Source organism: Rhincodon typus, chromosome 7 (genome assembly GCF_021869965.1).
Source record: "Rhincodon typus isolate 14 chromosome 7, sRhiTyp1.1, whole genome shotgun sequence".
NCBI classification, from domain to species: Eukaryota; Metazoa; Chordata; class Chondrichthyes; order Orectolobiformes; family Rhincodontidae; genus Rhincodon; species Rhincodon typus.
Window position 1 is genome coordinate 93,206,131 of NC_063338.1, and position 12,812 is coordinate 93,218,942.

A 12,812-nucleotide genomic window follows, 5' to 3' on the forward strand; every position below is an offset into this window, starting at 1 on the left:
ACCAGGATGCACATTTACACCACAGAGTGAAAGGACATGAGTTTAGACCCATTCCAACACTTCAGTACATAACCTAGGTTGTCATTCCAGGGCAATTCAAGTGAACTGAAAGTGCCATCTTTAGGATGAGAGATCAAACAGAAGGAGGCAGTTACAATTACAGCATTTAAAAGGCATATGGATGGGTATATGAATAGGAAGGGTTTAGAGAGATATAGGCCAAATGCTGGCAAACGGGACTAGATCAGATTGGGATGTCTGGTCAGCGTGGATCAGTTGGACCAAAGGGTCCATTTCTACGCTGTATGAATCTGTGACTCCCCCACCAACGTGGATGTAAAAGGTCCCTTGGCACTATTTTGAAGAAAAGCAGAGGCATTCTCAATAATTTTCTGGCCAAAATTTATCCCTCAACAAACATCAGTAAAACAAGTCTCAGGTCACCATATTGCTGCTTCTGGGTCCTTTATATGTCCAAATTAGATGCCATGTTTCAAATCAAGAATGACTGCAGATCATAAAATACCTCATGGATTGCAAACAGCTTTAGGATGGACGAAGGTCATAAAAGGTACTATAAGAATACAACGTTTTCTTCTTTTGATCAGTCGTTTTCAATTTCACTCACCAACTCATTCACTTGATGCCAATTAATGCCAAATTAGAGGCCATTTTATGCCCCAACCTGTTTTAAACCAGATTGAGTGGCCCAAACACATTTCACATATGGATCTTACAGCCTATAGCGAAGAAACTTCTATCCTTTCAGTCCAGACCAGATATAGAGCAATCTGCCTGGTGCAAAATGCCAATATTTAACCCACATATATACAAACATACCTACCTTTAGCAGAGAGAATCTTGGAGCTAATTGTCCAGGTGTAACGAAGCCTTCGAACAGGCCGGACAGTGAACCGAAAGCAGACTTTTGACCTCGCAGGAATTGTGCCATGGTGATATTTCACTTTAAAAGCTAAGACATCATGCATTTCCAACAAAAGAGAATAAATCATAACAGGAATACACATTATAGACTAGTCTCAGTGCAGGGTATGCACAGGAATACAAGTAAGCTATTCAATCACTCAAGCCTATTTATTTTAATCAACCTGTTTCAACACATTGTAACCTACATCTGGGCCAGGTGGAACTTGAACCCAGGACTCCTTGCTCAAAAGTTGCGACTCTAACATTGTGCCACAAGAGCCCAACCACTCAAGCTTAAACCACTGCCATTCAATTAGATCACACCTGACTATGACAACATCTTTCCACCTTAGTTCCATACTTCTTACTACCTTCGGCAAACAAAAATCTGCCTGTACCAATTTGGAAATTTTTCACTGACAGCTTTTTGGGGCAGAGAATTCCCGATTTCTACTGCTAAATGTGTCAATAAAGTGTTTCTCGAAATAACCTCTAAACAGCCTTCCTTTAATTTTACTCTGCCACCAGAGGAAATAACACATCACCTATCAATTGCTCTAATCATCTTAAATGTTTAATTAGACCAACATGTTTAAGAGAAATAGATGACTTTCTACCTCAAAGCTTTCTGCCACTGGCAGTTTCATCACATCACACCTGGTTTTGTTGTAGACTAATTGGTAGACAATGATTGCTACGATTGATCAAAAACTCCACTATTCTTGCCTTGTGCAGACGAGGCAATGTGAGCTAAATTGTATTTTATATTCATTCATGAGATGTGGATGTCGATGACTTGGCCAGCATTTATTGCCCATCCCTAGTTGCCCTTAAGAAGGAGGTGGTGAGCTGCTTTCTTGAACCACTGCAGTCATGGGCTGTAGATAGACCCATAATACCACTAGGGAGGGAATGCAAGGGTTTTGACCAAGCAACACCAAAGGAACATTGATATATTTCCTAGGCAGGATAATGAGTTGATTGGAGAGGTTTTTGTAGGTGGTGGTATTCCCATGCATCTGCTGGCCTTGTCTTTCTAGATAATACTAGTCATGGATTTGGAAAGTGCTGTCTAAGAAGCTTTGATGAATTTCTGCAGTGTATCTTGTCGATGGTACACACAGTGGTACACATGCAGGTTGCAGTTCCTGGATGGTATGAAGCTTTTTGAGTGTTGTTGGAGCTGAACACCTCCAGGCAAGTGAGAAGTTCATTGCATTTCTGACTTGTGCCTACTAAATGATGGAGAGACATCAGGAGATGGTTACTCACTGCAGAATTCCTAACCTGATCTGTTGTTGCCGCTGTATTTACAAGGCTGGTCCAGTTCAGTTTCTGGTCAATGGCAATGGTTAGATTCCCTCTTGTTGGAGCTGGACATTGGGCTGGCACTCACGCATCTTGAAAGTCACTTGCCAATTGTAATCCCAAACAAGATATTGTCCACGTCTTGCTGCGTTTGGACATGGACTGCTTCAGCATCTGAGGAGCTGAAAGTGCTAAACATTGAGCAATCATCAACAAACAGCCTTATGACCTTGAGATAATTGGCTGGGTTGGATTTGTTCCTCTTTTTGTGTGCACAATGTATCTGGGCAATTTTCCACATTGCTGGGTAGATACCAGTGTTGTAGCTGTTCTGGAACAGCTGGGTTTGGGGTATGGTAAGTTCTGGAGTATACAGATTTAGTAGTATTGCAGGAATGTTTTCGGGGCCCATAGTCTTTGCAGTATCAGTGCCTTCAGCCATTTCTTGATATCACATGCAGTGAATAGAATTTACTGAAAACTGGAGAAGGCCTAGTTGAATTATCCATTCTGTACTTCTGTCTGAAGATCAGTGCAAATGCTTTATTCTTACCTTTTACTCTGATATGCTGGGTTCCACAATTATTCATAATGAGGATATTTGTGCAGCCTTCTCCTCTAGTGAGTTGTTTAATCATCCACCACCATTTACAACTGGATGCAACAGGGCTGAACAGCTTACATTTCAAAATTTGTCAATTTTTGTCCAGAAGGTCTTACATTCCTCTATCATACAAAGTGGACTGATTTTCTGTTATTTATCATTCAGTAGAAGCCACACTACATCCTACACCTTTTGAGTTGCAGGCATTTCTATCCCAGAATCTGTGTCCAACACCTGGGAAAAACACTTAAGTCCTGCTAAACAGAATAGCAACTTGCAGGGATATCACGTTGTATGACAGACCCCTAGAAGATGTCCGAGCAGAACGTGGGACTTGACCTGGGAAGGCGATGGCCTAATGATATTATCATTAGACTGTTAATCCAAAGTCCCAAATAACATTCTGGTTGACCTGGGTTTGAATCCTGCCATGGCAGATGGTGGAATTCAAATTCAGTAAATATCTGGAATTAAGAATCTAATGATGTTTGTGAATCCATTGTCGATTGTCGGAAAAAAAAACCCATCTGGTTCACTAATGTCCTTTAGGGAAGGAAACTGCCATCCTTACCTGGTCTGGCCTACATGTGACTCCAGACCCACAGCAATGTGGTTGGCTCTGAACTGCCCTCTGAGCAATTAGGGATGGGCAATAAATGCTGCCTAGCCAGCAATGCCCTCAGCCCGTGAATGAATAAAGAAAAAAAATTACTAGAAGGGTTTATTTTATATGGAATGATTCAATCTTCCAAAATCACTCTCCTGGGAATTAAAGTCAACATTTTGTATTCTGCCCTATCTCAACCAATCCTAATATTCAAGACTATGCTTATCTAGTTCCTGCCTAAGTAATAAATATTTTGCTGGATGTAATATATTTTTATTTCCAGTTCTGCCGCTATTTTTGAACACAAGAAACAGGAGCAGGAGTACACCATACAGTTAATAAAGCCTGCCGCACTGTTCATTAAGGTAATTGCCGATCTTCAAAATCAACTCCAGTTGCCTACCCAATCTCCACATCTCTTAGTGTTCTTAGTACTCAAGAATGCACTGATTGCTGACTCAAAAATATTCGACAACCTAGCATCCATAGTCATCTGGATAGTTTCAAGCATTCACAACTCTCTGACTAAAGAAATTTCCTCTTATCTCTGTCCTAAATTAACATAAGACTATGCCCCCAGTTTGACACTCTCCAGTCAAGGGAAACAGAATCTCTGCATATACTTTGTCGAACTTTCTCAGAATTTTGTGTTTCATTTAATTACTTTCCCATTTTTCTAAATTCCAGAGAATACAGGCCTATTCTACTTAGTCTTACCCTCAGAGGACAACTTTCCCTTCACATCAATTAAAGTAATGACCCTTTTTCTCTTTGCTGTATTCTGGCTATTGTGTGTCTTAACTATCTTGCTTCTCCAAAGTACCAAACACAAATTGCATTCACATACTTCTTCTCTATGATGGAATCCTATCCTCTTGTCCTGTCTCTTACTCTAGTTCACTCTTGCCCAGATCTCAAAGATCCTTAACTCCCTCAGTGAGCCCTTCCTTCTACTATCAACAGAAACTTATTCAGAAGATTCTCAATTTGTCAATCACAAAATGCTTGACCAATATCTCATCGACTTACCCATCGGATCTTTCACCACCTCATCAGGATCACATAGTCCAGTGATGTCCTGCTTGACATTCAGTTCAAAATTCAAAGAGCATGGCTCATTATTGACCAGTACAAGGTCATCTGACTTAATATTGCCAATCAGGATGTCTCCCAAATGTATATGGTCTTTCTCAGCCTAAAGGAGATGTTTAGCAGATAGGTAACCATTGCTGATATAACTTAGAAGCACTGCAAACGGATGGCAAAAATTGATCAATCTACCATTAGAAAATTGCTTAGTAGGGACTACAGTGGAATGGACAAAAACATACATTAATACCACCCATTCACACAATAATAAGCACTGAGAATATGTCTCATTGATTTTAATAATTTAAGTTAAGCGAAGTTGAATTCAGAACGTTAATGATGCAAGTTGCATCTCCAGTTGGAGCATTATACAGAAGTTACAGCACATTAATAGCTCACTCAACATAACTGGTCCGTACTAGGGTTGACGGTCCATTTGAGCCTCCTCCCACTCTTGTTTACACAGCCTCCCATTCCTCTCTCTGCCATCCAGCTCCAACTTAAATGCATCCAAACTATTTATCTCCACATCACTATGCGGCAGCAAATTCAACATTCTCACCAAACTTTAGATAAAGAAATTTCGCCTGAGTTCCTTATTGGATTCATTAGCTGTACCAAGTTGTTACATATTTGATCATCACCTCTTAAGAAGTGTCCTAAAGGGTAGAGGAATTGAGTATTTTGGCCTTTTACTTTTAGGATGTTGCCAGATTGATCAAAGGCTTTGCACTCCTACTGACAGTTTCGGACAGTTTCAATAGACCTTGATGAATTCATTGACAAAGGTCAAAATTGCAGCTGACATTCACATTCACGTGCACTGACATATGCTGCTGGCAAAACACTAGAAGAAAGATCTAGAAGCATGTAAATTAGTGAGGTATAATGTTGGGTTGGGTTGTATGACCTAGTATTAGCTGGAGTGCCATTTGAAATTGCTTGCAATGACACATAATAGATAGTAGTGTAGTGGCAATGCCAGTGATTTATTAATCCAGAGGTTTAAGTGTCTGGTGAAATGTAATTTCAATGAACAAGTCTGGATTTGAAAGCTAGTCTCAGTGACGGTGACCGCAACAGCTAAAACTGATTATCATAAAAACCCATCTGATTCACCAATATCCTTTAAGAAAGAAATCTGCATCCTTACCTGGCCTGGCCTACATGTAACTCCAGACTCACTGCAAAGTGGTTGACTCTTAACTATTCTCTGAAATGGCCAAATAAGTCACTCAGTTTAAGGGCAATCAGAACAACAAATGTTGGTTTTTATCAGTGACACCTTTAGCCCATGAAGGAATAATTTTTTAAAAATTAACAATGGTCTTTTGTACAAAGTAAACGGTAAGCTCGCCATAATCCCAGACGATTGTTCTCTCATTAGAAAGACATGACCAGTGGTGAGTTTAATCTGATGGTCATCACAACTCAGGCAGGATCTTCATGGTGACCTAGGTCAGTACAGTCGAAATTGAATCCATGCTGTCGGGACAGTCTGCATCACAAACCAGCTGTCCAACCAACTGAGCTAACTGACCCCCAAAATACAAAGTATCATCAAGCCAATTGTGTGAGCCTGATTCCCTCCTCACCACTACCCCCGTAAAAAAAAACTAATTACTACCTTCAGGGGAGCAAAGAAGAAGATGAATGAAGGGGTGATGGTTACCATTACAAAAAAAAAATGCCTTATTTTGTTGCTTTAACCTTACCGTTATTCTGCCCTTTGATCCTTCACCAACTACTCGGAGGGTGAGGCGGATCTTCTTCCCTAGGTCTGGGCAGTGTGGACCTTTCACTCCCCATATGAAAATGTAAGGTTTCAGGAAATATTTCCGCTGTTCTTGTGGATAGAAAGACCAAGTTTGTGTCTGCAAAGAACCCATAACACATCACAATAAATTGACACATCTTAAGGGCATTTAGGGATAAGCAATTTGCGATGCCCACATCCCATGAACGAAGAAAATAAAGTACATAGGCTACATAGCAATGGCACAACAAAAATCAGTGACCAGTGTTACCTAAACCCCAAAGGCAAATAGAAAAAGCAGAAAAGTCTTCAGAGAGTAGAGAATGTCAGTCACCAATATCAATATACTGCTGTGAGATTTAAATGTAATATTTCATACTGCTATTTAAAAGAATATTTTGTTGTTATAATCTATCTACTTAAGATCTGACGGAGGTTCTTACCTGAAATACTCCCATGACTTTCTTCCCTTAGATGTCTAGTGACCTGTTGTGTAATTCCATTGTTTTCTTATTAGTTGGTTATACATTAATCTATAGAGCATGAGTCAATAACTTCACTATCATTGTATCTCTTACCAGACTGGTAAATGATACTTCATCTTTATCCCATCTAGATCCTGATGTATTTTGTCTTAACCCTGACATGAGTCATTTGCCAAAGCCAAAAGAACACCATGCATTGATCTCTGTATTCCTTGAATTACATTCGTTCACACATCAATGATGTCCTTTGTGCCATCTTTGTCAGCCATGCCCTCAGCTCTCTCATTCTTCTATGCCTTTAGTCTTGCGCAATTTTAATACTATGGTTCCTTGGAATTAATGCTTTCCATTGTGGTCCAGACCCGAAACGTCAGCTTTTCTGCTCCTCTGATGCTGCTTGGCCTGCTGTATTCATCCAGCTCTACACCTTGTTATCTCCCTTTCCATTGTGAGTTGTTTTTGTTTATTAGAACATTGTTGAATCTACTTTTGTGTGAGTCCAATTACCCCATATAGCAACTAAAATACAGGAGAGTCAAAAAGGTGTTGCTGAAGAATCAAAAAGTAGCTTTTGAGAATATCTGAAGAGCAGCTCTCGGTGGGGGGTGAGAAATGTAACTGCCTACAGCCTCTGGGAGTTTACACACCCATATGTGGTCTATTGTACTTCCTCAATTTCTAATACTCAAAAATCTATCTAACTCAGACTTCAAAAAACTTAAAGACTATTTCACTACTTTCATGTGAAGAGAAATCTGCATTCTAACGACCCTCAGAGAAAAAAAAACTCATCGGTCTTAAAAGAGAGACCTCTTAAACGATGTCCCCTAGTTTTAATCTCTCTCACAAGTAAAAACATCCTTCAGATATCCAACCTGTCAAGTTCCCCTCATGATTTTATATGTTTCAATAAGATCATCTCTCATTATTCTAAACTTCAATCTTTCTTTGTAAGATAACCATTTCATCCCAGGAACGAGTCACATTAAACTTCTCCGAACTGCTTTTAAAACAATTTTATTTCTCTACATTAAGGAGACCAAAACCGTGCACAATATTCCAGATGTGGTTTCACCAATGCCCTGTACAGCTGCAGTAAAACTTCCTGAGTTGCGTATTCCATTATCCTTGCAATAAATGATAACATTCCATTTGACTTCCTAATCACTTGCTACACCTGCAGACTGACTTTGTCTGATTCACGTACAAAGACACCCAGATCCCTCTGTACCACCAACTTCTGCAACCCATTTAAATTTACTAATACCTTTTTATCTTTTCCTGACAAAGTGAACAATTCATACCTGCAAATTATTGCCTGATCACTTGACTTGTTCATAACTCTCTGCAGACTTTCTAGCTCTTCTCGACAACTTACTTTCCTGCGTATCTTGGTGTCATTGGTAAATTTAGCTATCATATGTCAAGTCCCCGCATTCAAATTATTAATTTGGGTTATGAAGAGTTGAAAATCTAACACCAACCCCTGTGGCTGTCCAAGAATATCAGCTTGCTAACCCGAGACAAACATATTCATCCTTACTCTCTGTTTCTTACCAGCTAATCAATCCTTTATCCATACTAATCCATTACCTTCTACATCATGAGCTCTAATTTAACACAGCAGAGTTTGAGGTGGCATCTTAGCACATATCTTTTGGAAATCTAAGTACATCACATTGACCAGTTCCCCTCTAACTACTGTAGCTATGACTTTACCAAATACTGGATTCATTAAACAAAATTTCCCTTTCATAAAATCATGTTATCTTTGCCCGATCATAACATGATTATCTAAGTATCCTGTTGTAACCACCCCAAAAACAGATTCTTTGTGATGTAATACGCTATGCCTCTAAAACTGATCATAAACAAGGCAGTAAAGTTTGATGTCCTCCAACTTGGGCAGCTGAGTCAAGTTAATCAGCAAAAAATTAGCCAGTCATGGCAACTGAAACAAGTCACACCAATTAAACAAAAAAAACAAACAACTGTAAATCATACCTATTGTACCAGAAACACTTTAATCGTTTCTAGTCATTAAAATAGGGATGTATTTTGTATTAACACAGTATGGAATGGTTTCCTGCTGTGCCTAATCATTCTGTGATTTGTGAGGCTAAGCTGTCCTGATTGACATAAGTGAATTTGATTGCTGTTCTTGTCCATCTATGGCAAAAATAAAGCAGTTTAAGATTTCACATCTGGCTTCATCTTCCCCCAGCTTGATCCAGCTTCCACAAGACAGAATAAGTACATCCACAAAGATGTCTCGGGCAGCATGGTGGCTCAGTGGTTAGCACTGCTGCCTCACAGCGCCTGGGACCGAGTTCGATTCCACCCTCGGGCGACTGTCTGTATGGAGTTTGCATGTTCTCCCTGTGCCTGCACGGGTTTCCTCCAGATGCTCCTGTTTCCTCGCATAGTCCAAACATGTGCAGGTTAGATGGATTGGCTGTGCTAAGTTGTACGTAATGTCCAGGGATGTGCAGGCTAGGTAGGTTAGTCGTGGGAAATGTAGGGTTACAGGGATAGGGTGGGTCTGGGTGGGACGCTCTTCGGAGGGTTGGTGTGGACTCAATGGGCTGAATGGCTTGCTTCCACTTTGTAGGAATTCTATGACGATCTAAAGGACATGAATATCCATTTTAGATCATAGGAAGATCGTATTGTGATGGCCTTTGTTTACATGAACATAAAGCTAGATATTGAGAACTACGGACACTCCCTTAAATATAAGATGTGCAGAGGATTCACTGCAGCAATTAACAGTGCTGTACTTCTGAAAGGATCTAAGGTAAGACTAAAAATTGCATAAACACAAATGGAAAGAAATGTGGAGATCAACAGGGAAACAGCAGGTGAATGGGACTAGTTGGAAAACTCTACAAATGGTCACACAGCCTCTTTTTGAACTTTATCATTTGTAATTCTAATGGTCTCTCTGGTCATTTTGGTGTGTGCGGTAGAGATTGCACACTGTATGCAAAGCCAAGCGATCTATTACAATGGAGGCTATAACTCTGAAGCAGTATGGGTGCAAATCAGTTCAATTTTTAGAACTATGGGTAAAATGTGTAGCAGCCTCATGCATTGGTCTATGGTTCACCTTTAACACAGAATACCTTGGGACATATGATGGTGAGGAAGGACAATCTAAATGACATCATCATCACATACCCTTTCTAGCTTTGGTATCCTGGGTACTGATAAGCTATTCATTCAGGGTAGGCATCATAAGTAAGTCAGAACAAGTTCTCATTTGACATTCCAGTGACTGTCAACGGGGCAAATGAAAGCAGATAAATCTGACTTACTTTCTCCCTCTCCTAATACTAAAAGTACTGATTGTAGCACCAATAACCACTCCTCCAGCAGGAGGGAAGATAATTTAGTGCCCATCTGGGGATCAAAGACAGGGTCCTCCATGCTTTGGAAATTACTTCCTCAGCACAAAGTGCATTTACTCACTCTGCTTCTTTTGGTTTATTTAAACTGCAAAATTGGATCTGGAACTCACCAGTGCTTCGTTGGCCTGAATGATCCCAAAAGTTGGTTGAACAGACAAGACCCTGGAGTTAGCTGTTGATATCTTCCATTGAAAGTACAATGGCATCCGACACACATTCTTAATGAGATAGGATCGTTCCGACAAAGTGCCAACACATGTTGGCTTAAAGTACAGATATCCATTTCCATCCAGAATTATCTGTGGCTTTTCAACCATGGAGTACAACCTAATCTCCTACAAAAAAAATTTCAAGAGAAAGGATTTGGATATGTATCTATTCTTTTCTGTCATTTATAATCGGTCATAAATGTCAGCTGAGCCTGTCAAAACATTTCAAATTTCAAGCCCTACTCATGAGACTTGAGCACCCAATCTAGGCTGACACTTCACACCATGTTGTAGGAGCTCTGCATTGCTATAGGTGCCTCTCTTTTTGGATGAAACTTTTAAAAAACTGAGGGAAGGCAATGTTACGTTGGCCCTTCCTGGTAAAACACATTGTGCAACATGTGGGAGCTTTCGAGGTGCCTTGGAACTTGCTCAATTTGCACTCCGTGGTTTGATTAACTGTTTGCACATGGGGACTTTTTTGGGACAGAATTCTAACAGATGTGGCAACTGAAATCTGGCAATCCATGAAGTACTGTGAGCCATCAAGAACAGCAGAGTTGCTCCAGCACAATCTGCAACCTTACGGCCTGGCATATCTCCCACTCAACCATGACATTCAAGCCAATGGATCAACCCTGATTCAAAGAAGAGTGCAGGAGGCATGCCATGAGCAGCACTAGACATACCTAAAAGCTACAAACAGTGCTGCTTGCGTGCCAAACAGCATAAGCAGCCAATGACGGACAGAGCTAAGTGATCCCACAACCAATAGATCAGATCAAATCTCTGCAGTCCTGTCACATCCAATTAAACAATTTATTGGAGGTGGAGGAGGCACAACAAATATCCCAATCTTCAATGACGGCAGAGCACAATGCATCAGTGCAAAAGTTATGTTTTTATCATCTGAAACTAAAGTAGTCCAAGTTCAAATGCAACAAGATTTGGAGAATATCCACACATGCCACACAAAAGTTAGCAGTGTGATGGAATACTCCCCACTTGCCTGGATGGGTGAAGCTCTAACAACACTCAAGAAGCTTGACACTATCCACAACAAAGATACCTGATTGTCACCATATCCACAAATATCCACTCCTTCCACCTCTGACACTCAGTAGCAGCAGTTTGTACTACCTAGAAGATGCACTGCAGGAATTCACTAAAGATCCTCAGACAGCACTTTCCAAACCCACGACCGCTTCCCTATAGAAGGACAAGGACAGTAGCTACATGGGAACACCACCACCTGCAAGTTCCCATCCAAGCCATTCACCATCTTGATTTGGCAAAATATTGCCGTTCCTTCAGTGTCACTGGGTCAAAATCCTGAAATTCCCTGCCTATTGGTATAGTGGATCAACCTACAGCACATGGACTGCAGTGGTTCAAAAAGGCAGCTCACCACCACCTTCTCAAGGATAACATAGGATAGGCAATAACATGCTGGCTAGCCCGTGAGGCCCACATCCCATGAATGAATAAAAAATCTAGGAGAATTCACATTTAGTTCCCTCATCTAAATCATTAACATATATTTTGAACATCTGAGCTCTAAGCACTGATCCCTGTGGTACCCTACTAGTCACTGTCTGCCACTTGAAAAGACTTGTTTATTTGTACTCTTTGTTTCCTGTCTGCCAACCAATTCTCTATCCATACCAGTACACTACCGCTAATCCCATGTCCTTTAATTTTTACATGGCAATCTTTAATGTGGAACCTTTTCAAAAGCCTTCTGAAAGTCCAAGTAAACAACATTCACTGGGTCCCCATTGTCGAGTCTATTAGTCGCATCTCTGGAAAGTTCCATGAGGCTTGTCAAGCCTAATTTCCCTTTTGTAAATCCATGTTGATTCTGTCCAGTCCTGTCATTGTTTTCCAAATACTCTGCTATTAGATCTTTGATAATGGCCTCTAGCATTTACCCAACTACCAATTCATGCTAGTCAGTCTATAATTCCCCATTTTCTCTCTACCTCCTTTTTTAAACAGTAGGGCTATATTAGCTACCCTTCAATCCATAGGAACTGCTCCAGAGTCTATAGAATCTTGAAAGATTACCACCAATGCATTCACTACTTTTAGGGGCATTTCCTTAAGTACTCTGGGATGTAGATTATCAGCCCCTTGAGATTTGTTGGACTTTAATCTCATTCATTTCCCCAATACCATTTCAATACCAATACTGATTTCCTTCAGTTCCTCCATCTCACTAGACCCTGTGACCCAAACATTTTTTTGTACGTTATTTGTGAAGACAGAACCAAAATATGTATTTAATTGGTCTGCCATCTCTTTATTCTCCATTATAATCTCCCATTTCTGACTTTAAAGAAACTACAAATGTGCACAATTCTCCAAACCTAAGATTTCTTACGAGTTAACAAGGTGTAGAGCTGGATGAACACAGC

General features: G+C 40.3%; 1 protein-coding gene across 1 annotated transcript in view; it reads right to left on the minus strand.

Annotated features, from left to right (window-relative positions):
- The window catches only part of cfap65 (cilia and flagella associated protein 65), a 405,073-nt gene that overhangs the window by 70,349 nt on the left and 321,912 nt on the right, over positions 1-12,812 (minus strand). The window contains exons 13-16 of the mRNA XM_048599270.1: positions 10,297-10,521; positions 6,251-6,409; positions 4,476-4,641; positions 845-973 (exon numbers count right to left, since the gene is read on the minus strand). Of these exons, the coding sequence (XP_048455227.1) occupies positions 845-973; positions 4,476-4,641; positions 6,251-6,409; positions 10,297-10,521 (679 nt within the window). The remainder of the gene's footprint in view (positions 1-844; positions 974-4,475; positions 4,642-6,250; positions 6,410-10,296; positions 10,522-12,812) is intronic.